The sequence below is a fragment of the Pisolithus orientalis genome (genome assembly GCF_024613125.1).
Source record: "Pisolithus orientalis strain OTSU chromosome Unknown F5J12scaffold_14, whole genome shotgun sequence".
Taxonomy (NCBI): Eukaryota; Fungi; Basidiomycota; class Agaricomycetes; order Boletales; family Pisolithaceae; genus Pisolithus; species Pisolithus orientalis.
Genome location: NW_026260795.1, coordinates 213,151 through 238,343, shown reverse-complemented (window position 1 = coordinate 238,343; position 25,193 = coordinate 213,151). Strand labels below are relative to the sequence as shown.

The 25,193-nt window shown below is 50.2% G+C and overlaps 8 protein-coding genes across 8 annotated transcripts; 4 read left to right on the top strand and 4 right to left on the bottom strand.

Annotated features, from left to right (window-relative positions):
- Positions 1 to 668: 668 nt before the first annotated feature.
- F5J12DRAFT_927437 (uncharacterized protein) lies at positions 669 to 5,283 on the top strand (the record flags this gene model as incomplete). The annotated part of the gene is made up of 25 exons (XM_051749407.1): positions 669 to 817; positions 881 to 975; positions 1,025 to 1,366; positions 1,424 to 1,536; positions 1,616 to 1,675; positions 1,741 to 1,902; positions 1,959 to 2,005; positions 2,061 to 2,091; positions 2,150 to 2,351; positions 2,406 to 2,732; positions 2,787 to 2,809; positions 2,866 to 2,990; positions 3,041 to 3,068; positions 3,129 to 3,324; positions 3,390 to 3,531; positions 3,594 to 3,724; positions 3,763 to 4,001; positions 4,081 to 4,160; positions 4,226 to 4,377; positions 4,448 to 4,544; positions 4,652 to 4,679; positions 4,762 to 4,813; positions 4,900 to 4,972; positions 5,056 to 5,129; positions 5,198 to 5,283. The coding sequence occupies exons 1-25, from the start codon at positions 750 to 752 to the stop codon at positions 5,281 to 5,283; spliced, it is 2,973 nt and encodes a 990-aa protein (XP_051599891.1). The 5' UTR covers positions 669 to 749.
- A 122-nt stretch (positions 5,284 to 5,405) lies between these two features.
- On the bottom strand, positions 5,406 to 8,380 carry F5J12DRAFT_97809 (calcium proton exchanger). Its single transcript, XM_051750142.1, has 19 exons — positions 8,236 to 8,380; positions 7,938 to 8,177; positions 7,851 to 7,885; positions 7,751 to 7,799; positions 7,668 to 7,699; positions 7,545 to 7,619; positions 7,487 to 7,494; positions 7,416 to 7,434; positions 7,320 to 7,365; positions 7,241 to 7,267; positions 7,126 to 7,191; positions 6,931 to 7,073; positions 6,862 to 6,883; positions 6,470 to 6,804; positions 6,217 to 6,411; positions 6,138 to 6,160; positions 6,000 to 6,085; positions 5,784 to 5,948; positions 5,406 to 5,730 (listed from the first exon to the last, which is right to left on the bottom strand). Coding segments are annotated over exons 1-19 (1,593 nt in total). The 5' UTR covers positions 8,237 to 8,380; the 3' UTR covers positions 5,406 to 5,704.
- A 4,049-nt stretch (positions 8,381 to 12,429) lies between these two features.
- Positions 12,430 to 15,232, bottom strand: F5J12DRAFT_831265 (uncharacterized protein). Its single transcript, XM_051745739.1, has 5 exons — positions 14,351 to 15,232; positions 14,147 to 14,292; positions 12,938 to 14,087; positions 12,779 to 12,894; positions 12,430 to 12,720 (listed from the first exon to the last, which is right to left on the bottom strand). The coding sequence occupies exons 1-5, from the start codon at positions 14,982 to 14,984 to the stop codon at positions 12,646 to 12,648; spliced, it is 2,121 nt and encodes a 706-aa protein (XP_051599889.1). The 5' UTR covers positions 14,985 to 15,232; the 3' UTR covers positions 12,430 to 12,645.
- A 1,136-nt stretch (positions 15,233 to 16,368) lies between these two features.
- Positions 16,369 to 17,232, bottom strand: F5J12DRAFT_831260 (Erg28 like protein-domain-containing protein). The gene is made up of 5 exons (XM_051745738.1): positions 17,183 to 17,232; positions 17,000 to 17,134; positions 16,852 to 16,942; positions 16,682 to 16,800; positions 16,369 to 16,625 (listed from the first exon to the last, which is right to left on the bottom strand). Exons 1-5 carry the CDS (start codon positions 17,211 to 17,213, stop codon positions 16,573 to 16,575), a joined length of 429 nt encoding a protein of 142 aa, XP_051599888.1. The 5' UTR covers positions 17,214 to 17,232; the 3' UTR covers positions 16,369 to 16,572.
- Positions 17,233 to 17,355: 123 nt separating this feature from the next.
- Positions 17,356 to 20,503, top strand: F5J12DRAFT_831256 (uncharacterized protein). Its single transcript, XM_051745737.1, has 6 exons — positions 17,356 to 17,755; positions 17,779 to 17,847; positions 17,893 to 17,971; positions 17,992 to 18,089; positions 18,141 to 18,462; positions 18,530 to 20,503. Exons 1-6 carry the CDS (start codon positions 17,390 to 17,392, stop codon positions 20,461 to 20,463), a joined length of 2,868 nt encoding a protein of 955 aa, XP_051599887.1. The 5' UTR covers positions 17,356 to 17,389; the 3' UTR covers positions 20,464 to 20,503.
- A 261-nt stretch (positions 20,504 to 20,764) lies between these two features.
- F5J12DRAFT_831250 (uncharacterized protein) lies at positions 20,765 to 22,770 on the top strand. The gene is made up of 6 exons (XM_051745736.1): positions 20,765 to 20,882; positions 21,026 to 21,076; positions 21,131 to 21,194; positions 21,295 to 21,464; positions 21,509 to 21,855; positions 21,909 to 22,770. Exons 1-6 carry the CDS (start codon positions 20,832 to 20,834, stop codon positions 22,594 to 22,596), a joined length of 1,371 nt encoding a protein of 456 aa, XP_051599886.1. The 5' UTR covers positions 20,765 to 20,831; the 3' UTR covers positions 22,597 to 22,770.
- Positions 22,771 to 23,151: 381 nt separating this feature from the next.
- On the bottom strand, positions 23,152 to 24,010 carry F5J12DRAFT_831247 (uncharacterized protein). Its single transcript, XM_051745735.1, has 4 exons — positions 23,647 to 24,010; positions 23,554 to 23,612; positions 23,419 to 23,487; positions 23,152 to 23,367 (listed from the first exon to the last, which is right to left on the bottom strand). Exons 1-4 carry the CDS (start codon positions 23,899 to 23,901, stop codon positions 23,328 to 23,330), a joined length of 423 nt encoding a protein of 140 aa, XP_051599885.1. The 5' UTR covers positions 23,902 to 24,010; the 3' UTR covers positions 23,152 to 23,327.
- On the top strand, positions 23,925 to 24,935 carry F5J12DRAFT_831245 (uncharacterized protein). The gene has a single exon (XM_051745734.1). The coding sequence runs from the start codon at positions 24,103 to 24,105 to the stop codon at positions 24,568 to 24,570; it is 468 nt and encodes a 155-aa protein (XP_051599884.1). The 5' UTR covers positions 23,925 to 24,102; the 3' UTR covers positions 24,571 to 24,935.
- Positions 24,936 to 25,193: the final 258 nt, after the last annotated feature.

The following is a 25,193-nucleotide window of genomic DNA, read 5'->3' as shown; positions in this document are numbered from 1 at the left end:
CGCTTTGCCTTGCTATTTCACCCCCATGCATTCCTCCTCTGGACACTCTAATCTGTCGCCACGTGTTTCCCGTCAGCCGCATTACTGGCCTCGCGTCACCGTTCGCTATGGTCGAACCACGTATTTGTTACCCACACAACTACGCCTATGCCCTTCATTACACTTCTACCCGCATCTCTGGCATTTGCCTACAATTACTCATGTATGCCATGCACTCTCAATCATCTTCCTCTTCTCTCGTCTTTTGTCGTTTTGTTCCCTTTGTCTTTTCGTGGTGTTTATTGTTCCCGTCATCTATTACTTTGCAATTTACATTCAGCTGGCCGCTTCGTGGTCAGTTTTCTATTTCGTTGGGCTCAGTTTTCAAGGTCCCCCTCCCCCCCTACCCCTTTCAGAGCAACTTTCGGCTGGCGGGAACGATTTTTGTTTCTCATTTTTGTTCCGGCGCGTTCCCGTCCCTCCTCTTTAGTTCTTGAAGCTAGAGTCTTGGCACCAGTGTATATACTGTGACTTTAGCCGCGCCGGGCGCTCAAACTGACCTCAAATCAAACAACCAATTATTTATGCGCAATTGCGAAATTACTACTATGGAAGTGTGAAGCACGTGGTGCCGGCTAAACTACTATCAGTTGGCGCCGGTGACAGCACCGAGACCGTTTTTCACGTGAGACCGACACGCTAAAATAAGGCCCGCCTGCTTTGAGGTGGAATAGCTTTGCAACCTGCGATTCAAGAGCTACCAAACAGTCATGGCATCACTCTCATTCAAGGGTCATACGGTCGTCGTCACCGGTGCAGGTGGTGGACTGGGCAGAACGTAAGTGCGGAGTGGATAATGATGTTGGCTGTGGTATGATCTAACCTTACCTGATCGATCAAGTTATTCGCTCTTGTTTGCTTCTCGTGGTGCCAATGTTGTCGTTAACGACTTCAATGCTGCTGCTGCGCAGAAAGTAGTCGACGAGATCAAACAAGGTGTGTGGCATTCTATCCTGGTTGACTGTGGGTTATGACGTGTCGGCAGCCGGAGGCACCGCGGTCGTGAACGCATCCTCGGCAACGGACGGTGCTGCTGTCATCCAGACCGCAATCAACTCATTCGGGCGAGTTACTATCCTCATCAACAATGCAGGTATTCTGCGGGACAAAGGGTCAGTGTTTTGTAGCACTACGAGTGTGATCATATTTGGGGGAACTTTATTATTATTATCATTTAGGTTCAAGAATATGTCTGATGCGGAATGGGACCAAGTCATCGCTGTCCATTTGAAGGGAGCATTTGCGTGCACGAAAGCTGCATGGCCTCATTTCCGGAACCAGAAGTTCGGTCGGATCGTGAACATCACCAGTGCTGCTGGCATCTATGGTTTGTCTTGGGGAAAATCTACATACAAGTTAAGAATCGCTCATGCGTATCTACTAGGTAACTTTGGTCAGGCTAACTATAGTGCTGCGAAGATGGGGTTGATCTCGTTCACGAAATCTCTTGCAAGAGAAGGCGTGAAGTATGGTATTGGTGCTATCGCTGTCGCTCCGGTATGGGCTGTCACTGTTCTCTACCCTCCCTTTTCGGGGGGAAAGAGTCTGGTCTAATAACAAAAAATGGTGCGTTTAGGTTGCTGCGTCGCAAATGACGGAGACGATCATGCCTCCGGATATGCTCGCGAATTTGAAGGTATTTGTTTCTACAGTCACCCGGAAAGACCCCAGTCCCATTTTCAAACTTTTTTCATGGCACAGCCTGAATTCGTAGCACCGTTTGTAGCTGCTGTTTGCCATCCCGACGGTCCGAACGCCTCTGGACGCGTGTTTGAGGTTGGAGCAGGCTTCGTCGCCGAGATCCGATGGGGGCGAAGCAAGGGAGCGATCTGGAAGACAGATGAAACGTTCACTCCGTCCGCTGTAAATGCCATTCCTTACCTTCTGCTACCGTGGTCACGACTGAGAAATTTTCAAAGGTTAAACTCAAGTGGTCAGAGGTCGCTGACTTCTCAGATCCTAGGCAGTAAGTACGTATTCTTCTCGTACTTTCTTACTTCTTAAATGCTTTGCGCGCGCAGTCCACAGTCAATGGCTGATAGTGAGAAGCAGGTAAGTTGCAGAGTGTGGCTGCAATGCGAAACGGAGATTATATTCTGTGACGTCACAGCTCGAGGTTGCAGCCAAGCTACCACCCAATGCTCAAGCAACACCTCCGGTCCGTTTTGATGGAAAGACTGTCATCATCACGGGTGCAGGTGCCGGTCTCGGACGTGCGTATGCACTTATGTATGGGCGTCTCGGAGCGAATGTCGTCGTGAACGACGTTAACGAGCAGGGAGCAACTGGAGTCTGCAAGGAAGTTGAAGCTGGTACGTAACAGAGATTCTTTGCGGGGAACCAACAAAAAATTCAACATGGGGTAGCTGGCGGAAAGGCAGTGCCTGTCGTTTGTTCGGCAGAAGAGGGGGAGAAGATTGTCAAGGCGGCACTGGACGCGTTCGGTGGCGTGCATGTCCTGATTGCCAATGCTGGCGTACTCCGAGATCGATCGTTTGCAGCTATGACAGAGCAAGAGTGGGACACGGTGATCGCCGTCCATCTTCGTGGTACATACAAGGTCTGCTTCCAGCTATACAGGATGTTACACGTGGCTGATTACACAGTTGTGCAGTGCGCAAAGGCCGTGTGGCCGGTATTCCAGAAGCAGAAATACGGTCGCATAGTTACGACGGCCTCGCAGGTTGGTATATGTGAGCCTTCATCAGTTCTGCACGCTCTTTTTTCGCCTGACTTTGAAATACCAGATGGTAACTTTGGGCAGACCAATGTAAAGCTACTATTTTTTTTCCCGTGATACGAGGCTCATACACGGGGGTGACGTAGTATTCGTCTGCAAAAGCCGCCGTTATCGGCCTTACCAAGACTCTTGGTTTCGAGGGTCGAAAATACAACATTCTTTGTAATGTCATCGCTCCTTCCGCCGGTACCGCGATGACCATGACAATCTGGTGTGTCGATTCCATACTAGTCTTTTTTTCTTGACACTGAAATATTCTAGGCCGAAAGAGATGGTTGATGCTTACAAGGTTCGCAAGTCTCTTTCATTTACCCCATTCGTTGCTCTCAACACATCTCTTTCCCTCTAGCCGGACTACATAGCCCCTGTTGTAGGTTTCTTAACGAGCGAGGATAACACCGACACCACCGGTCGGCTGTTCGAAATTTCTGGTGGCTGGGCAGCAGAGACACGTTGGCAACGAACGGGCGGCCATGGCTTCCCGATAAACGTGGAGTTGACTCCTGAAGAAGTCATAGCGAAGTGGGAATCCTTTACGACATTTGGTGCGTTGTAATTGCTGCTTCTGAGTGTTTCTTTTCTATCTAGTGACTCTTTCTCTTTTTCGTAGATGATGGCAGGGCTACGTTCCCGGCGACATCGGCTGAGAGCTTGCAGCAGATCATCGACAACTTTGAGAATAAGGCGGGATCGGTAGTTGAGGGTGCCGTAGAAGCGGTTAAAGAAGCTGGGAGAGCACTTAAAGCGAAGTTGTAAAAGACTGATTCGCGGATTGCTAAATCGTTATATCGACTCCTGTGAGAGTATAATGTAGCTATATGACTTGCGGAAGCCTAGTGGAGAGTGTCAATGGTCATTCGATTCTTAATCAAAGTCTATCCGAGCGCCGAGCATGTGATTTCACAGAGCTCGGTTATATCGACAGCAGGGCAGTCTGTCTTCGCTGTAAACCTCTACGATGACATTGCCCGCCGTCTTTGCAGACCCGGAGGATTCACGGCTGGTCGCCGAAGCAAAGAAGGAGGTGCCTCCAGACGAGGAATTCGAATACACTGAACGCGACGTCATCCTGTACAATCTCGGTATAGGAGCGACGGAACGAGACCTCCAGTGGTCGTATGAGGGCCACAGTGACTTTGTAGCACTCCCAACGTTTGGCGTGGTTCCACAGTTTCCCGCAAGCTCAAGTATTTCGTTTGGATGGCTTCCAAACTTTAACCCTGTGAGGCACCATTCCCTTGAATCGCCAACTTCCAGTTATTTAACTGTTTAAACTTGACACCATGGACGGTTATGGTTAGGCGAAGCTCCTCCATGGAGAGCAGTACTTGGCTATCAAGGGACCTATACCTACTTCGGGAACGCTCATAAACGAAACAAGGTCTAGCCACGCGAATAGTGTCATCCTAGTGTTGACAACTGACTGCTACATATTGTATTGTTTAGGCTTCTGGAAGTTTTAGACAAAGGGAAGGCTGCATCAATCACTAGCATTGTTCATACCAAGGACAAAGACACTGGAAGACTTCTCTTCGAGAACCAGGTGACCGTCTTTATCCGAGGTGCTGGAGGGTTCGGTGGCAAACGCGTGGGGTCAGGTGAGGACTTATCATGCCTGACGTCCGATCTTTTCCCAAGCCCCATGACCGTTGGTCGCCGTATCTACAGATAGAGGTCCTGCCACGGCTGCAAATGTGCCACCTACCCGCAAGCCGGATGCTGTGGTGGAAGAAAAGACGCTACCTAACCAAGCTGCACTCTATCGGTAAGCCATGTTCCTCTATATATTGTAGCTTGGTGCTTTCATACCTGTCTTGGCATCATGCGATTGCGTCACTATTGGAGGAATGGCTAAGGAACTTTTCAATACAGGTTAAGTGGCGATTACAACCCTTTGCACGTGAGTTTTCCTTCCCAGAATTCCAGAAAAGCTTTTGGGAAACTTCTGATGAACAACCTCATTTGGATTCGGATGCTAACAGATAGATCCCGATTTTGCTGCCGTTGGCGGCTTTGATAAACCCATCCTTCATGGTAGGTGGCCCTATCTCAGATATCAATGTCAAACTTGTGTCTCTCCTTGTCCTGAACTGCTGTCTGTCTTTGCTGTGTTTGATAAGGACTATGCTTCATGGGATTTGCTGGAAAACACGTGCTGCACACGTTCGGAGCATTCAATGACATCAAAGTACGGTCAGTATACCTTTTTTTCTCCACTAGACTCCCCACAAGGATGACACGTGTCCCTCTTTTCCCCTCTCTTCTACTATGCATAGCTTTGCAGGAGTGGTCTTTCCGGGTGAAACCCTCGTCACTGAAATGTGGAAAGAAGGTTCCAAAGTCATCTTCAGTACGTCATTTCGTGCGTCAGTAACCAGGTTCTCCAGGGGCTTACTTTACGACGTATTTCCAATTTAGCAACTAAGGTGAAGGAACGAGGAACTATCGTCCTTGCAACAGCAGCAGCGACACTTGTCAATGGAGATGCCAAGGCCAGACTATAAAAAATTTCTTCTCACCAATTACCATAAATATTCTTATAGGCCTCGATGTTCGAGCGAGTCTGGAGGTCGTGACCTGGCCAAACGTGCTGTATATAATCGTGTATACCGCCACAGCCTTCTAGTTATAACATGAAAATTAACTTGTCTACCATACTAGTTCTGACCATGTCACAAGCTCCACTCCACTCATCCTCTTGGCACTCGGAAATTATTGCGGCGTTGAACGCTTAGACAAGTAAATATTTGGATATCTTATATCGTCATAGACATGTGGCATCAAAAAAATAATGGAAAACCTGTAGATGATACACGAAGGAAGGGAGAATAGTCATGTATAAGAGTCGTGGACTTCATTCCAGAGTGAATACTGCAACTGGACTTATTAGAATCATAAACATTCTCCAAATATTGGTTTGGATGTTTAGCAGCTTAAAATCGGCGAGGTACCTAAATCATGACATAAATGAATCAACATTTCTGAGCATGTTCAATTGACGTACCAGGGTAATACCAGAATGTTACGCAAAGGATGAGATATAGCGCTGTCCGTTCACCCGTGAGCGGCATAGATGATCCACAAGAAAGGAGCGAGGACTTACACATGAGGAGCATGCCCTCCAGCCAATTCGACCTGCCATCTTGAATGACGTAGTTGACGGTGAGGACTGCGAAGTTCTGCGTCAAAGTGGTGCGACTGGTCAGAGGGGTCGACTTACCAGCAAGGAACATGACTATAGATTCCAGCGGGTCGAACATGAGGGTTAACGGCTTTCCAAGAATCCATCCCAGCGTGACAATGAAGCTGTCAAACTGGTGAACACGGGAAACACAACAAAACTACAGGAAGCACATACGGAATGACAAACAAGGCGATTTGCTATATATAAAAATTGTGAGCACAAACTACAAATACACCAGAGTGGGAGTGCGTACAATGCTCGATCCGACGGCCACGCCCAAGCTCAAGGTTAGCTTGTCTTTGACCGACACTGTAACCGCGGTAACATGCTCCGCAGCATTGCCAACGATAGGAAGTAGTATCACGCCAACAAATTCTGTGCTAATAGCGCCTCCCGAAGTTAAACCGTTGATGGAATCCACCAAGAATTCCGCAGTGACAGCAACGAGCTGTGTATTGATGCTACTATCGGTGATCAAATCGGAAAATGGAGCTGTGCAAACTTACCACCGTGACAGCAACAAGGAGGCCCAAGGACACTGGCACTGACATCTGAGGCTTTTCTTCCTCTTCGGAGGATCCGCTCTCGACATCATGGGTAACGTCGGGATGACTCATGGAATTTTCATCGCCGTGGTCAATCTGAACGCTCTCCTGACGGGGAGAGGAAACCATCGGAAGGTCTGTCATGCCCACGTCGTTTGCAGCTCGTCGTCTGTGACGCAGTCTGTGACCCAATTTAAACGGATTCTCCCCCGAATACTTCCTTGATGCCTCGAATGCATCATCACTGTAAAGGTTCTTATGGGAAAAGAGCTGGAACAGGAGATATGAACAGTAGACTAAAGAGTGAGGAATTAGTTTTGCTAGCTTAAATTGACGAAGAGAAGTTGCCTCACTGAAGAGCAGGATAATGGCGACCTTGGACAAAAGTTAAACTTAATGTTATCCACTTGTAAATTACTCACTCCGTGACTAGTCTTCAAGATTCGGTCGTCTAAATCACTTTCACTGACTGAGGTGGAGCCCTGCAAAGCCATATGGAAAGCCCCAGGTAACAGGACGGCAATGACGCTGACGGTTAGAAGGGTAGAGTTCAGTTGGGCCGCAACTGTGAGACCGTCAGAATGGATAGTTTTCACGGATGGGAGGAGGCCGCAAACCATGTCCGAATCCTTGCTCCGAGAACCGTAGACCACCTGCGAAGAAACACATGCCCAGGACGAGTACTAAAAATCCATCATAAGTACGTTGTTCACGACTTGTGCTAAGACGTACACAAATTACTCAGGATGGATCCCACCACTAACTGAAGCATCAGCCTGGACATTCAATCAGTCAACGATATAGCACTCACGGGACGACTGAACAATCTGCAATTCGCATTTCGTCAACGCAATTATCTGATCGGCGATTGAGAATAGCAAATTCGGGAATGATGACCAAAACGCACCGAAACAATGAGTTCAACACTGGAAAGCAGAGGAAGTGAATGACCGCTTGCATGTAAAAGGCACGACTTACGCATTTCCCTGGACAGGTACATCAGTCGGTGATCCACAAGTAAGCCGAGCACACACACCAAAGTTGCATTCATAAGCCCTGCAAGCGTTTGCCCGACACGCATCGATAGCTCATCGGTAGCAAAGGCAAGGAGCTTTATACCTTGTCAAAAAAGTTATCTAGTAATGTTTAAATAATATACCTTGGCAAGCGGAATTATAGCCAGGAATGAGACTGTTACTTAGATTAGAAGAGTGCGACAAGAACAGAACAGGGGCGACGTACAAACGAATATAAGAGTATGTTGGTCGGGAAGAGCAAAGTTCATCGCCCACTGCATCCCCGCCAGTCAGAGCAGAAAGCCGGTACCAACGGACCTACATACCGATATCGGGATACAGACTAAGAGGACATTTAACCCTAGGGTACAGATATATCATAATCATTACAGTGAGTTGCCAGAGGAACTTACAAGATGCTAGGATAATGGCCCGCAAGCTTTGCCAGGCAGAAGGGGGAGAAGAAAGTTTCCTCTCTGGTTGCAAAAGCGTCGTAAAGTGGCGCTTCAGCGATTGCCGGCTTAAGACGCGGTTGGCGGGCCTACTCTGTGCGACGGGATTTGTGGAACTCCGGCGAGGTTGCGGCGTTTCGTCGGACTGCAGCAGTCGTGAGTCAGACGGCGCCCGCCCCAAGTTCGAGTCCGGGTCCGACACTGTTGATTTCGCCTCGTCCATGAATGATTGCGGATGGAGCCTTCTCCTGTCACGTACTGGCAAATTATACGTTCGATAGCACAGGTTCTAGGGGGGTGCTGCGCAGAGGATGTTTTATCAGTGGATACTGCCTGAACGAAGGTTGGAAGACAGCTGTGTAGTTTGGCGGGTTGTAAGAGGACAGGCCGTGTTCCAATTTTTGTTCATGTATATATGTACATTACTATCGTACGTTTACGTAATGGTGGTTTCAGTGTCGATCACGGCAACTTTCCACGCCGTCGCCTCCAATCTTGCACTCGCCAACCCACCACCGACTCATGGACCCACCACCGTTGTGTGACAATCAAAGCGGTACAATAATTGAATGACGGAGGGCGCGACCCGGAGGGCCCACTGGTCAAGCAGTGCTCTGCGAGCGGAGATTCTCGGCTGTGGGAGAAGACACCCGTGTTCTAACAGAACATTCCATACACATGTACCATGCAACAATTGATCGCACTGCCTCAGCTCGTGCTCCAATGCGGCAAGCACATATCAGCCTTGTACCACTCGATAATACACATAACTTTGAGGCGCGCCTCGGCTCGGATAGTCCTCTGATTTGTGCAAGGCACATCTTGTCAATTGATGGACTGAATTTTTGACTTTACCTCGACCTTGCTCTGCCAAAAGCTATCCATAACGCGTCCGGAGACACCGCAGTTTCGCCGGCCCGAATTGACTGCGCCCTCCCTCTCAGTATGCACTTACTTTTACCCCCTAATCAGTAATGAGTACAGCACAACTCATTAGCCGCAACCCTACTATTGTGTATTACATCATGGAGGCCTTCTCGGAAAGCTTCGCAGCGACGCGCCATGACTGGCTACTCTGCGGGGCTTAGTCCCCCACCCGCAGGTAAACAAAGGTGACGAGAAATAAATTTAACAATGCGCGTGTACTGTAGATGTGCTCCACGAAGAGCGGTGTTGACTGCTACCTGCAGAGGTTGGTGACGGGATCCATCGGTTCTGGAACCTTGGCACAGGTAGTTGTTGCGGCGCTCGCTCGATCCAATGGTGGTTCTCCCATGCCTCGACACAACACCTCCTATAACGTCTCGAGTTCCGAACTCCACATCCCCAGGTAAGAGGGTAGTGCCGATTTATTCACCATTCCGCAGCGGCGTGCACCGTTCATATCAGCCTTGCTGCCTGCCCACGCGCCAAGGGAACAAATTTGGCGTCAGCACATTGTGTTTCGACCTACTAATCCCTGCCCCCCTCGACTGAACCACATGGCAGATCCTGAAGATAGAAAATGGCGTTTCGAGCGGTCTGTATTCACTGAATGTAACCGTCACCTGGAAGTGTGAACAACTTTTCCATGCAAAGCTTGGCAATGATCACTCCGGGACGGAAGCAGAAACAGGCACTTATTTGTACCCGATCGTAAGCGTGATGTCATATAGTGTGTGTGTTGCTTTCCGCTCGGTGGGTGGGTGTCTGCAGCATGTTACCGACGGCTGCTTAAAGAATTTCCCTTAACTTGCGGGCCGGTGTTAGGTACGTATGCTGGGACGTCTGTGCATCACCGCCACTTTTGAATGTGAGGCTTTCTATGCTCTGCCTATAGAGTATACAGAAGACGGTTCATGGTCAACACTGCGTTCGTCATGACCGCCTTGCGCTTAGCAGTCACCCGATACGAGAAAAATCTCGAATAGTGACCTTGTGGAAGGATATGTTGACACGCTTCTGGTAAGTTATATATGTACATACCTCGAGCCCCGTGTCGGGCTCGGTGCAGCTCTTCACATGAAGCTCCGCTTCATAATCCGGAAGCCAGGCCACGGTATATCATAGACGAACCTTATATTTGCACCCAAGCTGTGGCTTGGCGTACGCGAAGAGCCATAAAGCTTAAATCCCAGTCATCTCAATGGATGAACAGTTAGTTTGTCGACGTTACTTTTGAAAGTCTAATAGGGAGTGAGAACTCTTGACAAGCTGCGTTTTCCGTGGTCGGGACATGTCCTGTGAACCTCTGGTTGACACTGCAATGAAAACCCCCGCTGCCGGCATTCCCACAAGACTTGGTGATTCATGCCCGCTGGCCGGACATCATGCTTCTGCCCACAGAGATTCCAATCGAAGAAACTGCTGTAAATATTAAAAACATAGTTGGAGAGTTATCAGCCTATCCATTACCTGCGATATTCCAGTATATATTCGCATCAAGCGGTGTGAAGTATCTAACCCGTCTTCGGATGAGGGGCACGAGGTTTGGCCCTACAAGGCGATAGCTACTTTATGACATCCGCGGAACTATTGAGTCACGCAGGACTGGAGCTGCCCCTCTAAGCCATCTCACGCCCCCAGACACCTAGCAACAGCTAACACTGATCATACATCCGATGTTCCTGTAACTTTCACACGAAGACCACACTTCAAATGAAATGGTGGAGTTGTAGTGGCCTTTTTCTCACTGCTCAATACTGCAAGCACACAGAGTTGGTAATTCACGGGCTCGGCGACCATGGCATCGTTTCCGGAACGTAAGTGTGGAGAGCGCTCACTGTCAAACTTGCCTAGATACCTGAATGTACGAAGAAAGTCGGCAGTTCCGAAAACGGAATAAGACATACAACCAGGCTGCTTCCCAACCACTGCTGGACCCCCTCACCGTGGATGGAAAGGGCCTGGCATACAACAGGCCTTGTTGGGAGAGAGGTTCCTGCAAATTTTCTTTCTCAAGGAGATCACATCACACCTTGACGCAGTTGGATGCGCTCACCTACTGTGCCCGAAAACCCTGAGCTGAAGGTACAGAATGTGGCAACGAGGATATGGAGACCAGAACTTGTACATGAACAACCGGAATTGGCGAATAGATGAATCCTACGGGAAATACAAACGGGCAAGGTGAAAGGGTGCGTGCCGAAGCGCATCTGGGTGAAGCTCGCGGGGCCAGCCCTTGCGGATAAACAAAACTCGAAAACTGGCCCTCGGGTAACCTCACATTGCGGGAGAACATGGTGACGGGTTGCAACCCTGTTGCAGACCTAGCCCCACGAAAGACCGCGAGGAGCTGCAATACTGGCTCCGCGGGCGTTAGTGACCCCTCTCAGAGCGCAGGGGGTGTCCTGGCCTAGTTTGTAATGGTCGCCCTCTGAATCAATGCGTTTCTGGTTGAAACGGATTTTCAGTGGTACTTACCTGCTGGAGAACTATTGCGAAGGTTATCAAAAGTTTCTTCGGCTGTCTGCTCGGTTTTTACATTGACCTCGAAACTACGCTACCTTTTCACCTATATGTATTTACCCATAGTCGCACGCGGACGTGAAACTGATTGAGGATTCGCCAATGCAGCCTTGCTCAGTTCGGACGAGTGTGCAGGGGTCCACTTAACGCCGAGAGGGACCCTGTACAACGTTGTCCGTAGTGCCGCAACCAGTAGGTTTCATAAGTATGTGTGAACAACGGACGTACGAGGTAAATGCCAAAGAGGAAAATCCATTCTGTGACGGCTGTACGGACCGGCAGCAGTAAGTACACCGCTCATGCCTGGGTGTCGGCGCCGTGGAGTTGTTTAAGTAGGAGATCATGGTCCGTCCGGTCGTACGTGACAAGAGGGAGTCGTCGTTTTACGCATGATCTTTTGTAGGGCTTCTGGCTGCGATCAGCCGCATCACATCGTGGTTTGAGACCTCGTCAAGCGTAAGGTCGTGTGAAATATTTGATGATGACGAAAAGGGCACTGGATTACCAAGGTCTCAACTTGGCCCTGCGTCTTGAGAGTCCCACATTCTAACTCTCGGTTTTCCCTGATGGCATGAGCATCACAGACCTCTGTGAGGGCACAATGGCGCACAGATAATAATCGGTGTATAAAACCACAAGGGGGGTTGATATGAACGTATGAACGTGCTTTTTAGCAGCTCGACCATCAAACCGGAAAAAAAAACATGATCGTGTTAACCAAATCGTCTGGAGGAGACTGTTGCGGCACAGATCTATGAGGTTGTCTCTTAAAGGGCATCACTTCGGAGATGAGTTAGACGGTGGACGCATTACCACCTTCGTATGTACCGATTTGGGTTTAGTTTGAAATTGTTTGGCCAGCTACTCTGAGCGCACATGTAGCTCCATAGGAGTTTATTACTGTACACTAGATTCTAGGCTTCCACTCACCACCCTATTGTTGTGAAGTGACGTACACTGATCAGCAGATCAAAACATCTTCAACTCAAGGCTACGAGAGGGAATTAAATCCATAAACCTCAACTCTTTATAATTTATCTGCTGGTCAAGGTCTACGACTAGCACAATTCTACACGGATAATTACATATATCCTAATAGCAAGGCAACTAAAAACACAGTGGATAGCGTATATGTGCAGGAGGGGCTGTCACTAGGACTAAGCTCCAGCAATCATAACAGTAAATATATTCAGGAATGAAAGAAGAAGAAAAACCCATTGTTTCACCCTTGGTACGCAAAGGAGACAGCACCATAAAGACCATCTTCACGTCCTGACATTCCACATCCATGTAGCACCTAAGAATATCGCTCATCAATCTCAACCATTCACGGTAACAGTCAGATGGAAACGTACCTCCATCTTACGAGCATGCCAGCCTACTCCACTACTGACATTGCCATTGGCGTCCGCCAAGCGATTCATTTCCATACGGAAAGGGTGATCGCGGGGCAGGCCGCGTATGAGTTCGCCTCCGACCCAGCCACTAGCAGTGTCGACATACCAAGCCCCTACCACCCTTGCTGCGAATACTACGCCAAGTGCCGGCACCGGCACCTAGGCCGACCAGTGCTGGCATAGACAGTTCTATCACCCGTACGCGGGTAGGCGGTTGCGTCGTGACTGGCGTAAGAATCGAAATAAGCGGAGGCGTACACAGCGGCGAAATGATTTTCGAGTGTAACGCAAGTGAAGTCTGTCGTGCAGTACCCCTGGGTATCTCGATGCCCCCGCCAGTCCTACTCCACTCCAGGTCTGGTGATGTGGATACCAACGTTAAAATTTCTACGTTTTGGGCTTTGCTTGTGATAAATTTAGCGATGTCCTCCAATTGTAGGTCGGGAATATAAGAAAGCCCGAAAGATCTGAGCTTAGGCTGTGGTCCCCATTTGCTCAACGACTCGCCGGTCACCGGAGAGCTAGATAGATCCAAATAGATGAGTTCACCGCTGGTAAAGCAAGGCGCAAGTGTGAATAGTTCCTCGAGATCGCTGGTGGAAAGGGGAGAGGGGAATGTCTGGTCTCCGTAAAGCGTCAATTCTTGAATTTGGGCTGCGGCAGGTGCTTGTATCAAGAACGTCTTGATGCTCTCTCCGGTGAGGCGGATGCATCGAGCAAGTGACAAGGAACGAAGCCTGACGGACGTGTTTCCAAGTGCAGTAAGCAAGTCAGGCGTTACTCGCGTGGCAGAAAGATCCAAGTGAGTGAGCGAGGGGAAAGCGAGCACGAACGAGTTGAGGACGGGTGGCTGGATTGACTTGACACCCCGAAGACTCAGGCGTCGCAGGACGGGGAACGTCAACGGACCATCCTCTTCAAAACGTACCGCGCGGCGGGAGCGCCTTTCATCCCTGCGATCCTCGTCGCTTGTGTTATTGGGCACCAGTGACAAATGGGTGTCGACAAACTCTGTGAGAGCGCTCACGAACACAACACTGACGCAGCCCGTGAAATCTACAGCTTCAAGTTCGCTGCAGTCACGCCTTCTTTCATGGTCCTCCTCGTCGGTATTGTTAGGGTCCACTGCAATTAGTCCACGCCCACGAGAGGGGCGACCTGGAACACGAGAAGAGGAGCCACGGAAGAAAAGTTCGTTCAGAACAGGCAAAGTCAATGCACCGTCCATATACTCGGTCGCGCCAAATGCAGTAAGGTTGGGCATTTCCTGGGAAATAAGGTTAAGCACAGGCGCCGAAATAAACGTGGAATACGGCAAAGACGTACCTTGAGAATTGCCTCCACACGCTGACCAGTGACAAAACGGCTGTTCACTCCTTCCTCTACGGAACGGCGCATGCCGATGGTCCGAAAATGATTAAAGTCAATATGCTGTACAAACCTCCCGGGTCGAGGGTCATGCACCCTCGGAACTACAGAAGTCGGATGTCAGGACGCGTCTAGAATGTGATCGGAGGAAAATAACCGGACCGTATAGGCCGAACTCATTACGGTCAGCTATGTCTTGCACGGCATCGCTTATGGACCGCATCAGTTTCCAGCGAGCTGGACTCTTGCTTTTCGCCCTCAGGCGCCTCGGACTCGGATCACGGGAAGCTGGGGGAGTAAGGATGTCCGGAGGAACTGATCCATCCGGACCTGCAAGAGTCTGGAGGATACACTCCTTCCATTTCTTGAGGGCCTCTTCGTCTGAGGAGGTTCCTGCCATTGCAGTCGTTGCTACGGCTGCTTCGGCGAAGGCCTGGATCGACTGTTCAACAGCAATAGCAGTCCGTTCGGCATTTAATTCGTCTTCTCCTCCGGTTATTTCGTCCACTAGGGCGAGCCAGCTGCGAGGCAGCCGAACCTCTATCCTCCGCCATAACCATGGTTTGGCAGCATCGTACCAGGCGTGATTGACGAGACATAAATTAGCGAGGGCCTTGCGCACTAGGGGCTCCGGCCAGTGACTGGGGGCCATCGATGAAGGTAGAGCGGTGGGTATGCCATAGTCACCTAACGCTACAGGATCTAACGAGCTCGGAGAAGCAGGTATACCTGCGGCATAGATATGGGAGCATATTATGCACAGTAATTCTGAAGGGCACCGCGAGATGGCAGACATGGTGTAAAAAGGAAACGGATGCCACGGAATGGGGGAATGTGCAAGGAAGTCGGAGCCTCTTTTATAATCTTACGGTCGGTGCTTAGCCAGGCTTAGCCCTGACATCACTTAGCCGGCGCGGGTATGTGGATTATGTAATCTGGGGGGCGACCTTATTTGTGGGGGGAAGGTTGTCTCGATCGTCTAGCGCTCTTCATTAATACCTCGTGCCTGCATAGATCCGGGTAATTTTAGGACCAAGGAAAGCCACCTCAGAGGGAAAACAAATGTGCCCATGAGCTTCTGCGTTGTCGAAATTGTCTGTGACAGCACACGGCCAAAGTCTGAATTTGAGTTATGACCGGTTTTTTGATATATCAGTGACACAGCGAACCCCGTGACTTTTAAGTAGGTAAAAACTCACAGCAACAACCTGCCTGTATCACCAGGTGTCACCGTTCCGTTCGTTTACGTTGCAGGCGTTCCTATTCCGAAACTCTCAAAATTTACCCATATAGTTACTTAAATCCGAAAAAAGAACGTGTCTGGTTTATTTGAAGCCCCTTCCGCCATTAGGGTGTACGTGCCCCCTGAGGCGACACACGTTCAAAGAACTAAGTGTGTCAGGTGAGGATATGTTCGTAATGACACTGTTAAGTAACTGACACTATTACAAGGTACTTTCATAACGGTGTGTTCCTAAGCAATGCATGCGTTGCGTAACAACTCGGTGGCCATCTTCATAGAGTCGCCATATGACGCCTCTTCGCGCAATTGCCGCCTTGCTTTTCACCACGAATTTCCCCATGGGGCTAGAATTTCCACCACCCCAGAATACTCGGTGTTGAGAAGCTAGAAAGATCGGTTTATGGTTTTGAAATGCAGCGGGAGAAGTGGGAGTTATATGTTGCACATGGATTCGGTCACAATCTCGCCATCGAGAGGCGCAGTCCGAGGGCAACGTGGCGCAACTCGAGGGGACCGAGAGAAATTCAAAAGCGGCAGACCGCCCTATCGATTCTGTTGCTACGAGATTCCTGGAAAAAGTATCTTAATCATCCACGATAGGCAGATTGCCGTGGAAGTTTGGCGTTGTGGCGGCTTTACAAGTCATATCAAATTTTGATCTACGTATACTGTTGGACGTCACGGTAGATTGCGGGATCTTGTGCTTCGCCTACTGACCAATTATGGTTATGGTATGTCGGGGGATGCTGCTGGCAATGGAAACCGTTCCTAGGCTAGTCTATAGCATTATGAAGTGTGGTGGGCTTCGTAGGTTAATCATACAACAATTTTGACTTCAGCGCTGGTCATCGCACGCTCACTCTCACACCAGCTTCTGCATTTGCGGGACTTCTAGGGTTGGTGACAGCCATACATGTGGAAGAAAACAATACGATGGCCCGGATTTGGATTTCCCGTGAGCAGCAGGGTTCGTCTGTTCTGAACTAGCCCCTTTTCGATAGGAATAGTGCTTCGTCCTTGCATCAGGCCTACCCGGTCGAGCATCGATAGTACTAACTCCTTCTAACCCCTCGGGGATGTTCATAAAACAAATGCACATTGGTTATTGAGAATACACAACGTGTCCATCTGCGGGAGGTGCTCAGGGAGTGACGTAGAAGTCGTAGTGACGCAACATCCATATCAAAGACACAGCTTCACAGAAGTAGAAATCAGAAGGGTTGTGAGACCGAGAGTGTAATGAACTCAACTGGACACGATCACCGGACTCAGGGCTGCGGAGTTGAGCCTAGCAGTTCGAAATATCAAAATTTCAGAGGAAAAGTGACCGAAAGCAATAAGATAAGTGAAGAGAGCCATGTCATAGATCCTACAGTAGATGGGGTAAGAACTTGAGAGACGTGTCTGGGTTGGTACGCACCTTTTGTCGTGGATATGGTATGCGGCGTACCCGCGGACAATCGCAGCTGTCAGAGTCCAGACTGCGAAGGTCCTCGCTTGCAGAGCGGTGACTTTTCGAGAAGCAGTATGTAAGCGATATCTTGGACAGAAAGGGAAAGAAAACTCACCATGATTAGGTGCGACTCGTGTGTAGAGCTTGCGCGTCAACTTCAACGTGGCGAAGTTTTGTATGGTGTTGAAGACCGCCATGGCAACCACCAGCAATTGCCATTTCGGCAGAAGTCCCTCGTCCTTTGGTAGAACTACTGGCCGTTATCAGATTGATAGGCTTGGCAGGATTTTCGACCTACGTTCGAAGACAGCCTCGGTGTCGAATGCCATTATTGTCGTTGTGAACAAGTGCCCGTGTGGATCGCAACCAGGCCCAACATTCTAAGGCACGTGGGTGTAACGTAATAGTTTCCTAAAGTAGATTTTTCCCAGTTTTACTTGTGGCCGTTTTGCCAGTTGCTACCTTCTGAAGCAGAGTGGGACCCGGAAACCCATGCAGGTGTCTCATGCCGGATTCTTCGCCCATTATATTTCCCGGAGCATCTCGCTCAAATTCGTTGGCAAGCACGGTCAGTAGTAGCGGGGCCAGTTTATCCCGTCGCTCGCGCATAAGAAAACGGACGCGAACGACCACGGAGTCCTCGCGTCCAGAATGCATACCAACTGAATTTGACAACGTCTTGGACATCTCTGCTTCGCACAATCAAGAGCTGGTCTCTACTTCACTCAACGGTCCGTCCGAGACACCAAACGACCCCCCGGCATCCCATTCTGAGACTGGGAATAATATCTCTGACATTCACAACAATGTCAACCCTAATACGAGCAAGGAGACATGTGGAACATTTGGACCAGTTGGGCAGAACTGGAGCGTCGAGCCAGGCTAGTGGTGGAGCTGGTTCGACTGGGCAGTCAACCCGAGCCACCGCGGAAGGTGGAAATCATTGCAGCTCCAACAACATTTGTAAGTCGTCGCACCTCAGAGACGCGTAAAACTGAAGTCAAGTAGATGAAGGGGAAGGGGCGAAACTCGAATCTACCCCGCCTTACTTCTCCCCCGTCTTCTTTCCGACCTACTCATGCTGAAGGTGATAACTGTCAGAAGCAGCATGCGGGATTCGCTTGCTTACCCAACAGTCTTCGACGTCCTCTTCAGTTTACCCGCTCAGCACGTCGACAGGAACAGAGTCTACCCCCTTCTCCAGTGTCACCCGTGGAGCAGGTACACTCTATGATCATTCCTGCAAGTTGATCTAGGACGTCTCGAAAGTGCAGGAATTTGATGCAGATGACGTTTCATATCGCCTTCGGTTACTCATGAAGAACAGCTACTTCCTTCCCCCTGCTCACTCTAAACCGTCGCCTTCTGATTTTCCTCCTGCCATCAATCCCACGAAGAAGGCGCCCGCACCTGCCTTTTTGGACTTGTTCCGTGTTGGGAAAGCAAAATCAAAGCCGGCCAGTCCTGATGCACCGGCTCCTGTGGTTAGGGTGACGTCAGACTCGACGACTGCATCTCGTTATGTTCTTCGCGACAACGCACGTCCGTCCATGCAAGTGTTCCGCCCACCACTGGGTGGTCAACACTATGACGAGAGTTGTCGTAGTCAGGGAAAAGGTAGGATGATCTGGACGCTGCTGCGAAGCAAGCCTGAAGGTCGATCTGAACACTCACGAGTTCCTGGCGGATCGCGAGCGGGCGACTCGGCGATGTAAGCCCGAAATCTTTGATGGGATTGTCGATCCTACGGATGTGGTTGATATCCCGCCACCATCCGCGAACTATCCGCTTGCCTTGCAGGCTTCTGCTCTACACGGCTTGGGTATCGAGGAGTCGGTTGGAGCGGCCGTACTGGCAGAGCGTTTACCGCCCCCTGCGAGCCCTGGTGCATCCACTCTAGACCCTCGGGACAATGCATGGAGGAAAGCACTTCTCCACGAAGCTGTAAATCATTCCCTCAACAATTCAGCTGCGTCACTCTCCGCCGTTCACTCAACGCCTACGAAGTCACCGCACCATGTTAGGTCATCTGAGTCTTTGAACCATATAGGCATTCAACAACAGAAGAAAATGTTGGAGCAGAAGATATTGAGCCATCCGATCATTGATCCTTCTGAAGACTTCGATCCCCCATTCAGTCCGACTCCTGCCGCTCCCGCGAATCCCACTGGTCCTCCCGCCACACTTACAGCCGCTCTAATCCCCGATATTCATCGGTTGTCTAACTATGCCCCTCTCCGTGCCGAAACCCCTGTACCGCATATACCTCTATCTCCGCCACCGCGTCGAGCTCTCCCGTATTCAAAGTCGCAAACGGACCTATCAACCCCGATGCAAGTGCTCCTTGCTCAACGTCCTAAGAAAGTGTTGCGTAGGTCTATGTCGTCACCTATGCTCTCTGATACGCATGAAGCAAGGACCGCTGGGACGATGACACCGACAAAGACTCCACCCCCGATGCCTTCCCTCAGCGTTTCGCCGAACCCTTCGTCGCACCACCGTATCAGTCTGATCACGAGCTTGTCGCGCTACACGAGTGAGCCTGAGGACGTAGCCGTTCCGCATGAACCAGCTTTCAGGCCATCCCTTGTGTTGTCGGTGCAAAGTATAGATGGACGTCCAACTTCGTCGGAATACTCACAGCCTTCGCCTACCGCCTCCGCGTTCCGTGACCGGTGGTCGGAGGGGTATTACTCTGCCAACTCGCAACTCCAGCTTGCAGGGTCGCCACATAATCTCCGGGAACCCCCTACATCACCTGCGAGTCGTTCGTCGCGCTTATCTGCGATGTCACCACCACCCCGATCGTCTTCTTCGCTTGCCGGTATTGCACTTACCCCAGCCCCTCGTCCAGGATACCTGCCTTTCCACTCCACATCCTCACGCATTGTGCCACCCTCTCGATCATCCTCCGATCTTAGCCGAGGAACCTTCCGCTCGTTTGTATCAGTTTCGGCATCACAGCATATGCAATTACCCACACCTCTAGATGTGAATCATTCAGTGCTCAGTTTTCACTCTGCCCTCCATTCTGCGCCGCCCCCTTCGTCTACCGCTGAGTTCTTTGATCATATACAAGGTTATCCAAGTGCCATGGATGGACTATATGATTCGGAGGACAGTGCCAGTGAAGCGGACCCAGAATTAACCGCCGTCTATGCTCCTCCTCCAGAGCCGCAACGTTCGTTTACGCGACTGGGCAATCATTCTACGCCCGACATTATGCGTGGTGCTACTGTGCCATATTATCCTACTGGTATTTCTAAAGATCGGAAGAAGCCCGTTGGCAACGCTCCGCCGGAAAAGCACTACTTTACGAACCTTAAGGCGTCACCGCACTCCCTCTCACAGTTATCACTGTCCCAGAACTCGAAAGAGCATCTTATCGAATCCCAGTCGTCTTCCCCTCTTCGTCGACCAGCTACGCCAGGGGAAGAAAACATTCGTCGATGGCAGAGGGAACAGTTAGCTCTAGAAGAATCGTCCAAGAAATTGGATGGGATGGTTATACAACATATGCAGGCAGAACGAGATACGATGAGGAGGATTGCTGAAACTGCAAAAGTACCGAAGTCATGAAGTTTTCTCTGCTCTATCAACGTCGCTTTTTTTTTTTTTTGATCTGCTTTCGCAATTCCTATCTACATATACCACACAAGGTCTTTTTCTTTTTTTCTGTCACTTTCATTTTCTCTATTGTAACTTGGGATGTACATGATTGAATACGTTGCTACAATTGCTTCTTGGCCTAGTATGTCTCTTGCATTTCGCACTGGGCGGGAAACGGATACCATGGCAGGCAATTTGACCCCTGTATGAGTCTTGGCACACGTGAGCCAGTGTTCTGACTCCGCCTGCTGGTGCTGTACACAATTACTAGAGAGACTAATTCGACACACTCGTCCTTGTTGAAAGTAAGTCACGAACTGATCACGATATTCAGGAAAATGGCAACGGAGAACTGCGTCACTTCCAAGCACTCGTATTCCTGGCATCAGGTGCGTCCGGACTCCATCGCACAATATCGTTGCGGCTATTCAGCGGCTAACACGTTGGCCATCCATTCCTAGTCTCATGATCAGGTGAACGAGGTGGTTCGACATTGGCACTAGGAAATTCTGACCCGTGGTTCGCGCAGTAGGCGACTGTGCTGTTGCTAGTTCCGCTCGAGACCTCAGAAGAAGATGTTGCCGTGAGTTATACCCGCCTCCCCCGTATAGGAGTGCCCATATGGAGTTTCCAACAGGTTGTGATAGAACGGAGTTACTTGCTGGCTGGAGTCAAGGGTCAACAACCCGTAGTGAAGGTATGTATTATTGAATGTCCACTATGTTCTCCCTATCCCTCTCAATACCAATATGCCTGAATTCAGGGACGCCTCTACGGCAATGTCGACTGTCGCCAACTCAGCATGGCAGCTCGAACCGCGGACTTCGCGGACTTCCACCCGGGAACGCACTACTTCGACTTTATCAACCGCATCTACCCAGTCGTCTTATGCCTTCGTATCTGACCCCGAGATATCGAGCAGCTTCGCTGCATCACTGGAGAGCGCGCAGGCGTCAGACGCCGAAGAGCCCGTAACACCCTTCCCCTGCGCTGTCCTCGCCCACATCGTCTGCAGAAGAGCACCCCGGATATCATCGGCGGGCGGCGGTCCCCAGCTGTATCTGGACATGTATCGCCTGTCATGCAACCCCATGCTCTCTCATCGTTCTCCTCGCTAGAGTCGTTGCACTCGTCTTCAGGAAGACTGTTAACCCTGCATCTGGAAAAGGACCAGTCTGTCATTTGGCCGTCGCTCATCGTGGGTGCCGTACCTCAAGAACTTTTCCCGTCTCCACCGATCCCCATGCTGTATGACCCTGATCTTGAGGTGAAATATAACATGGATCCCACTAGTCTCGTCCTTTTTGCTATTGAACTTCTCGATATCAGGAAGGATAAAGAGGAAGCATTTGAATGCTTCGTGTACGTGTTCTTTTCTAAATTCGCTCTCGTGGGCTGATGTATTTTTCCTTCAGGCGAGCGTGGCACCAAGCACACCTCCCATCTGCCACTATGAAATTGGTCACACACTACCTCCCACCGCACACATCCTTAAGCCATGTGAAAGAGGCTGAGGAAAACACACGGGGGACTCTGTCTTATTACGTGCAATGTATTGGCGGAGCCGCTGGACTTGGGCAGTTGTATCTGGAAGCTGGGCTTCTGCATCTCGAGGGTGCTGCCTCCGTCGTGCTCTCTGCTTCGTACGCGACCCTGTCTTCAATTCGTGTTCCTCCGCATCCACAACCTGCTGAAAATGGCGCGGAGGCGTGGAAGCGGGATAGAGATGCTGCGGGCCGCTATTTCGACCGTGCTCGGGCGATGAATCCCGATCTCGACATACCGGTGATCTCGGACGAAAGAAGCGGTCACACTGAACTCGAGATGCCCTCATTGGAAATCCACCACCACTCTGCGCCCGAGAGCGCCTATTCTGGCGAAGGCTCCATGTACTCGGAGCAGGAGAGAGTTGTCCGGCGGAGAAGGCAGGAACGGACGAAAGACGAGTTGATCTTCCTCGACAATGTCAAGGGTAAGGACGATATCGACAACGCCTGGTATCTGTATGTCCCTAGCCTCGTAGGGGCGGGGACAGCATTACTGGTCGTTGGGGTTATTGGCGCTCTTAGCTTTTCATCTTGGAGGCGGAATCAGGGATCTTAGTTCTCTTTTCTCGCTGAGGTAGTCCATGCTCGGCCCGGTATTCACTGTATTTGCTATCCCCATGCTTGTTGATTTAAATAATCTAGTCTTTTCCAGCGACATGTAAGCACGACGTCGCTGCACTGTTATTAATGGGGGTCTCTCGGTATCACTACTCGGATCCTTATGCCTCCACCAGTGGCCCAATGAGGAAAAATAGAGCTGCTGGCATTTGTATCCGTGGAACTGACAGAAAGTGACCAATATAATGTTGGCACGTTCTCGGCAGCCCTGGTGTTGAGTGCAGGTACGGAGCCGTACGGGGGAACTCCATCGGTCCGACTGCCAACGAAAACCAGCGATCCGGAGACTTTGTATCATTTTGCTGTGTTGTACCACTGTCAATTCCAAGGTGCAGATCTAGACTTGTCGTTTTGATGCAATACATAGTGTTACCGACGGATGCCATATTCGAATCCAACTTGTCGGCTCCATTTTGAGTGCAGAACCTACGAAGCCATCACACATCAAACCTTGAGCACTCACGTTGTCTATGAGTCCTGCCAGGCAAGGGAATTGATGGGTCAATAGCACAATGGGGTGGTCTATACGTCACAATGCAATGACATTACTCAGCAATAATACATCCTTACAAACTGGTGTGATGCGAATCAATTGCGAAATAATGGCATCAGCATCATCTGGGGTGGTGTGGAGAGCCATCGAGCCATTGGTACAGGATTTCGGCTCCTCTACCCTGTGTACTCCAAGATATTGCGAATGGCATAGTTCCTAGGTGGGGGCTGAGCTTGATCACATCGCATTGAGTGCGGGCCGGCCTACCTTTGCTTGAAACGTGTCACCAATGCCTGGGGATTCTGCGGATATGCCTGTGATGATTCTAAATTGACACTGTGGCAGCGGGTCATTCGACTCAGTGCAGCTGTCGGATCCCCCATAGTAACTTATCTGGCGTACTGGCTACTATCCGCATCGATGGAGGTCACTTGCAGGACATACATGTTAGGGTTCTTGTCCTCGTCCATAAGTGGCCCCTGGCGCTGACGAGACCTTAATTCCTGAAAGAGAAAACTGACTTGACGTGCTCCTGATGGTTGGAGCCGTGGGGTTGTCTGGGTCGTGGTAGAGGACGAACACATGCTCATCTGGGTGGCTAGGAAGTAATGACAGCGGAGAGTCGTCGGCGTGACGATAGTGTATGTCAACGTGGGCAAGTACGGTTGAGGGTTGTGCAGATGTGGTGGACTGGAGTGTGTTGTGAGATGCAAGCACGTAGTACGGAGGTGCCCTTGAGGAGGCCGTCATCACAGTGAAGTGTTATGTGATAACGACCCAGCGTTGGCCTTCTTTTCGACTCTTCTGGGTAGATTCTCTGCTCTCGAGTCTGATCCCTTCCGTGTTGGGATCCTTTCAATATACTTGTTGGTCCTTCCACAGATCACCTTCTCTCATTGCCATGTTGCACCACCCCCGCCATGTTCTTTCGTTTTTACTGTGCCCACTACGATGTGCAAGGAAAAGGTGACCCCTGCAGCGACAGGGTCAGATCTGCATCGCTGGCAAGGCGCGGAAGTCCTGCACGCAGATCATCTGGAACATGCAGATGGTAAACGGAATCCTTTCGCGGACACCGCAGTTGTTCCGCCGAAGAGGGCGGCAAGTAACCCCTTCTTCAATGCACAGGAAAAGCCAACCAAACGGACGCTGCTTCCGAACACTACGGCAAATCCTTTCGCTGACTTATACTCAATCACTGCACCCCCTACAGAATCTACCACCAATCCCCCTCCTACCGGCAATGGTCCAGCCCTACAATCTCTCATTGCGGCACTCGAAACGTCTCCTGCGGAGGTGGAGGGGCGCCTTCTCGTCATTTCTGTACAATCGTCTGTTTATTCCCGGGGTTCGTACCTAGCGAGCGAAACCGGCGAGGATGCCATCAGTATAGCGGCTTTGCCTTATCCTCCGACCTAGATTCCGCACGCATAGTTTTGCTCCCGTGGTGCTCAAGACCGACCAATTCGTATTGCTAGCCGTACGCCCTCCGTGTACATCCTTCCTACTTCCGACTACGTATGTTATTTCGTTTTTGTGTTGTTTCCTGTTTCCATATTGCGCACATGTACATGCCAGGCGCACACGCCGATCTAGTATCGACACCCACTTGGTCACTCCGTTTCACGCGTTACTTCGTGTACCTTGTTCTCGCACTTTGATCGAAACTGGAATGCGCGTTTTCCTCGTGCAAACATGGCCTTCCACTTGCCTGTTTTTTCCCCTTCGTCTCGTCATACGTGGGAGTACATGCAAATATAAATCTGGTGAATCGAATGCCTAGCTCGCAATGTGGCCTTTCAAAATTTCAACGACGGCACACCATCGCAGGGCAGTCTTAATTGTACTCGGCCTCTCCTGAAGTCTTGCACCGCGGATGAACACCACGAGCGATGCAACATGCATATATACTAATCCAAATAATAGTATGCTCCCAAGTCGAGATTCGCCCCAGGGGAAGATATTTACTTACATAATAAATTGTCTTCGTTACTTGTCATTGCCAACTTGTGCTCCGATGGTCAAAAAGGGCCCATTGTACA

What these genes read in the sequence shown, in the direction of transcription:
- F5J12DRAFT_97809 (XM_051750142.1), bottom strand. An exon ending in TAGTCTGTATCCCGATATCG is followed by an intron (nt 7,800 to 7,850) that starts GTATGTAGGTCC and finishes GCGGGGATGCAG; the next exon opens with TGGGCGATGAACTTTGCTCT. An exon ending in AACATTCTGGTATTACCCTG is followed by an intron (nt 5,731 to 5,783) that starts GTACGTCAATTG and finishes GTCATGATTTAG; the next exon opens with GTACCTCGCCGATTTTAAGC.
- F5J12DRAFT_831265 (XM_051745739.1), bottom strand. Translation starts at nt 14,984, where the DNA reads ATGTCTGCCATCTCGCGGTGCCCTTCAGAATTACTGTGCATAATATGC. An exon ending in TAATGAGTTCGGCCTATACG is followed by an intron (nt 14,293 to 14,350) that starts GTCCGGTTATTT and finishes CGACTTCTGTAG; the next exon opens with TTCCGAGGGTGCATGACCCT. An exon ending in TAGTATTCGCAGCAAGGGTG is followed by an intron (nt 12,895 to 12,937) that starts GTAGGGGCTTGG and finishes GCTGGGTCGGAG; the next exon opens with GCGAACTCATACGCGGCCTG.
- F5J12DRAFT_831260 (XM_051745738.1), bottom strand. Translation starts at nt 17,213, where the DNA reads ATGGCATTCGACACCGAGGCTGTCTTCGAAC. An exon ending in CACCGAGGCTGTCTTCGAAC is followed by an intron (nt 17,135 to 17,182) that starts GTAGGTCGAAAA and finishes AACGGCCAGTAG; the next exon opens with TTCTACCAAAGGACGAGGGA. An exon ending in GAGTCCGGTGATCGTGTCCA is followed by an intron (nt 16,626 to 16,681) that starts GTTGAGTTCATT and finishes ACTTCTGTGAAG; the next exon opens with CTGTGTCTTTGATATGGATG.
- F5J12DRAFT_831256 (XM_051745737.1), top strand. Translation starts at nt 17,390, where the DNA reads ATGCCGGATTCTTCGCCCATTATATTTCCCGGAGCATCTCGCTCAAAT. An exon ending in TTGCAGCTCCAACAACATTT is followed by an intron (nt 17,848 to 17,892) that starts GTAAGTCGTCGC and finishes GAAGTCAAGTAG; the next exon opens with ATGAAGGGGAAGGGGCGAAA. An exon ending in GTTCCGCCCACCACTGGGTG is followed by an intron (nt 18,463 to 18,529) that starts GTCAACACTATG and finishes GCTGCTGCGAAG; the next exon opens with CAAGCCTGAAGGTCGATCTG.
- F5J12DRAFT_831250 (XM_051745736.1), top strand. Translation starts at nt 20,832, where the DNA reads ATGGCAACGGAGAACTGCGTCACTTCCAAGCACTCGTATTCCTGGCAT. An exon ending in ACTCGTATTCCTGGCATCAG is followed by an intron (nt 20,883 to 21,025) that starts GTGCGTCCGGAC and finishes TTCGCGCAGTAG; the next exon opens with GCGACTGTGCTGTTGCTAGT. An exon ending in ACAACCCGTAGTGAAGGTAT is followed by an intron (nt 21,195 to 21,294) that starts GTATTATTGAAT and finishes TCGCCAACTCAG; the next exon opens with CATGGCAGCTCGAACCGCGG.
- F5J12DRAFT_831247 (XM_051745735.1), bottom strand. Translation starts at nt 23,901, where the DNA reads ATGACGGCCTCCTCAAGGGCACCTCCGTACTACGTGCTTGCATCTCAC. An exon ending in TTTCTCTTTCAGGAATTAAG is followed by an intron (nt 23,613 to 23,646) that starts GTCTCGTCAGCG and finishes CTTATGGACGAG; the next exon opens with GACAAGAACCCTAACATGTA. An exon ending in GTGACACGTTTCAAGCAAAG is followed by an intron (nt 23,368 to 23,418) that starts GTAGGCCGGCCC and finishes GCCCCCACCTAG; the next exon opens with GAACTATGCCATTCGCAATA.
- F5J12DRAFT_831245 (XM_051745734.1), top strand. Translation starts at nt 24,103, where the DNA reads ATGTGCAAGGAAAAGGTGACCCCTGCAGCGACAGGGTCAGATCTGCAT.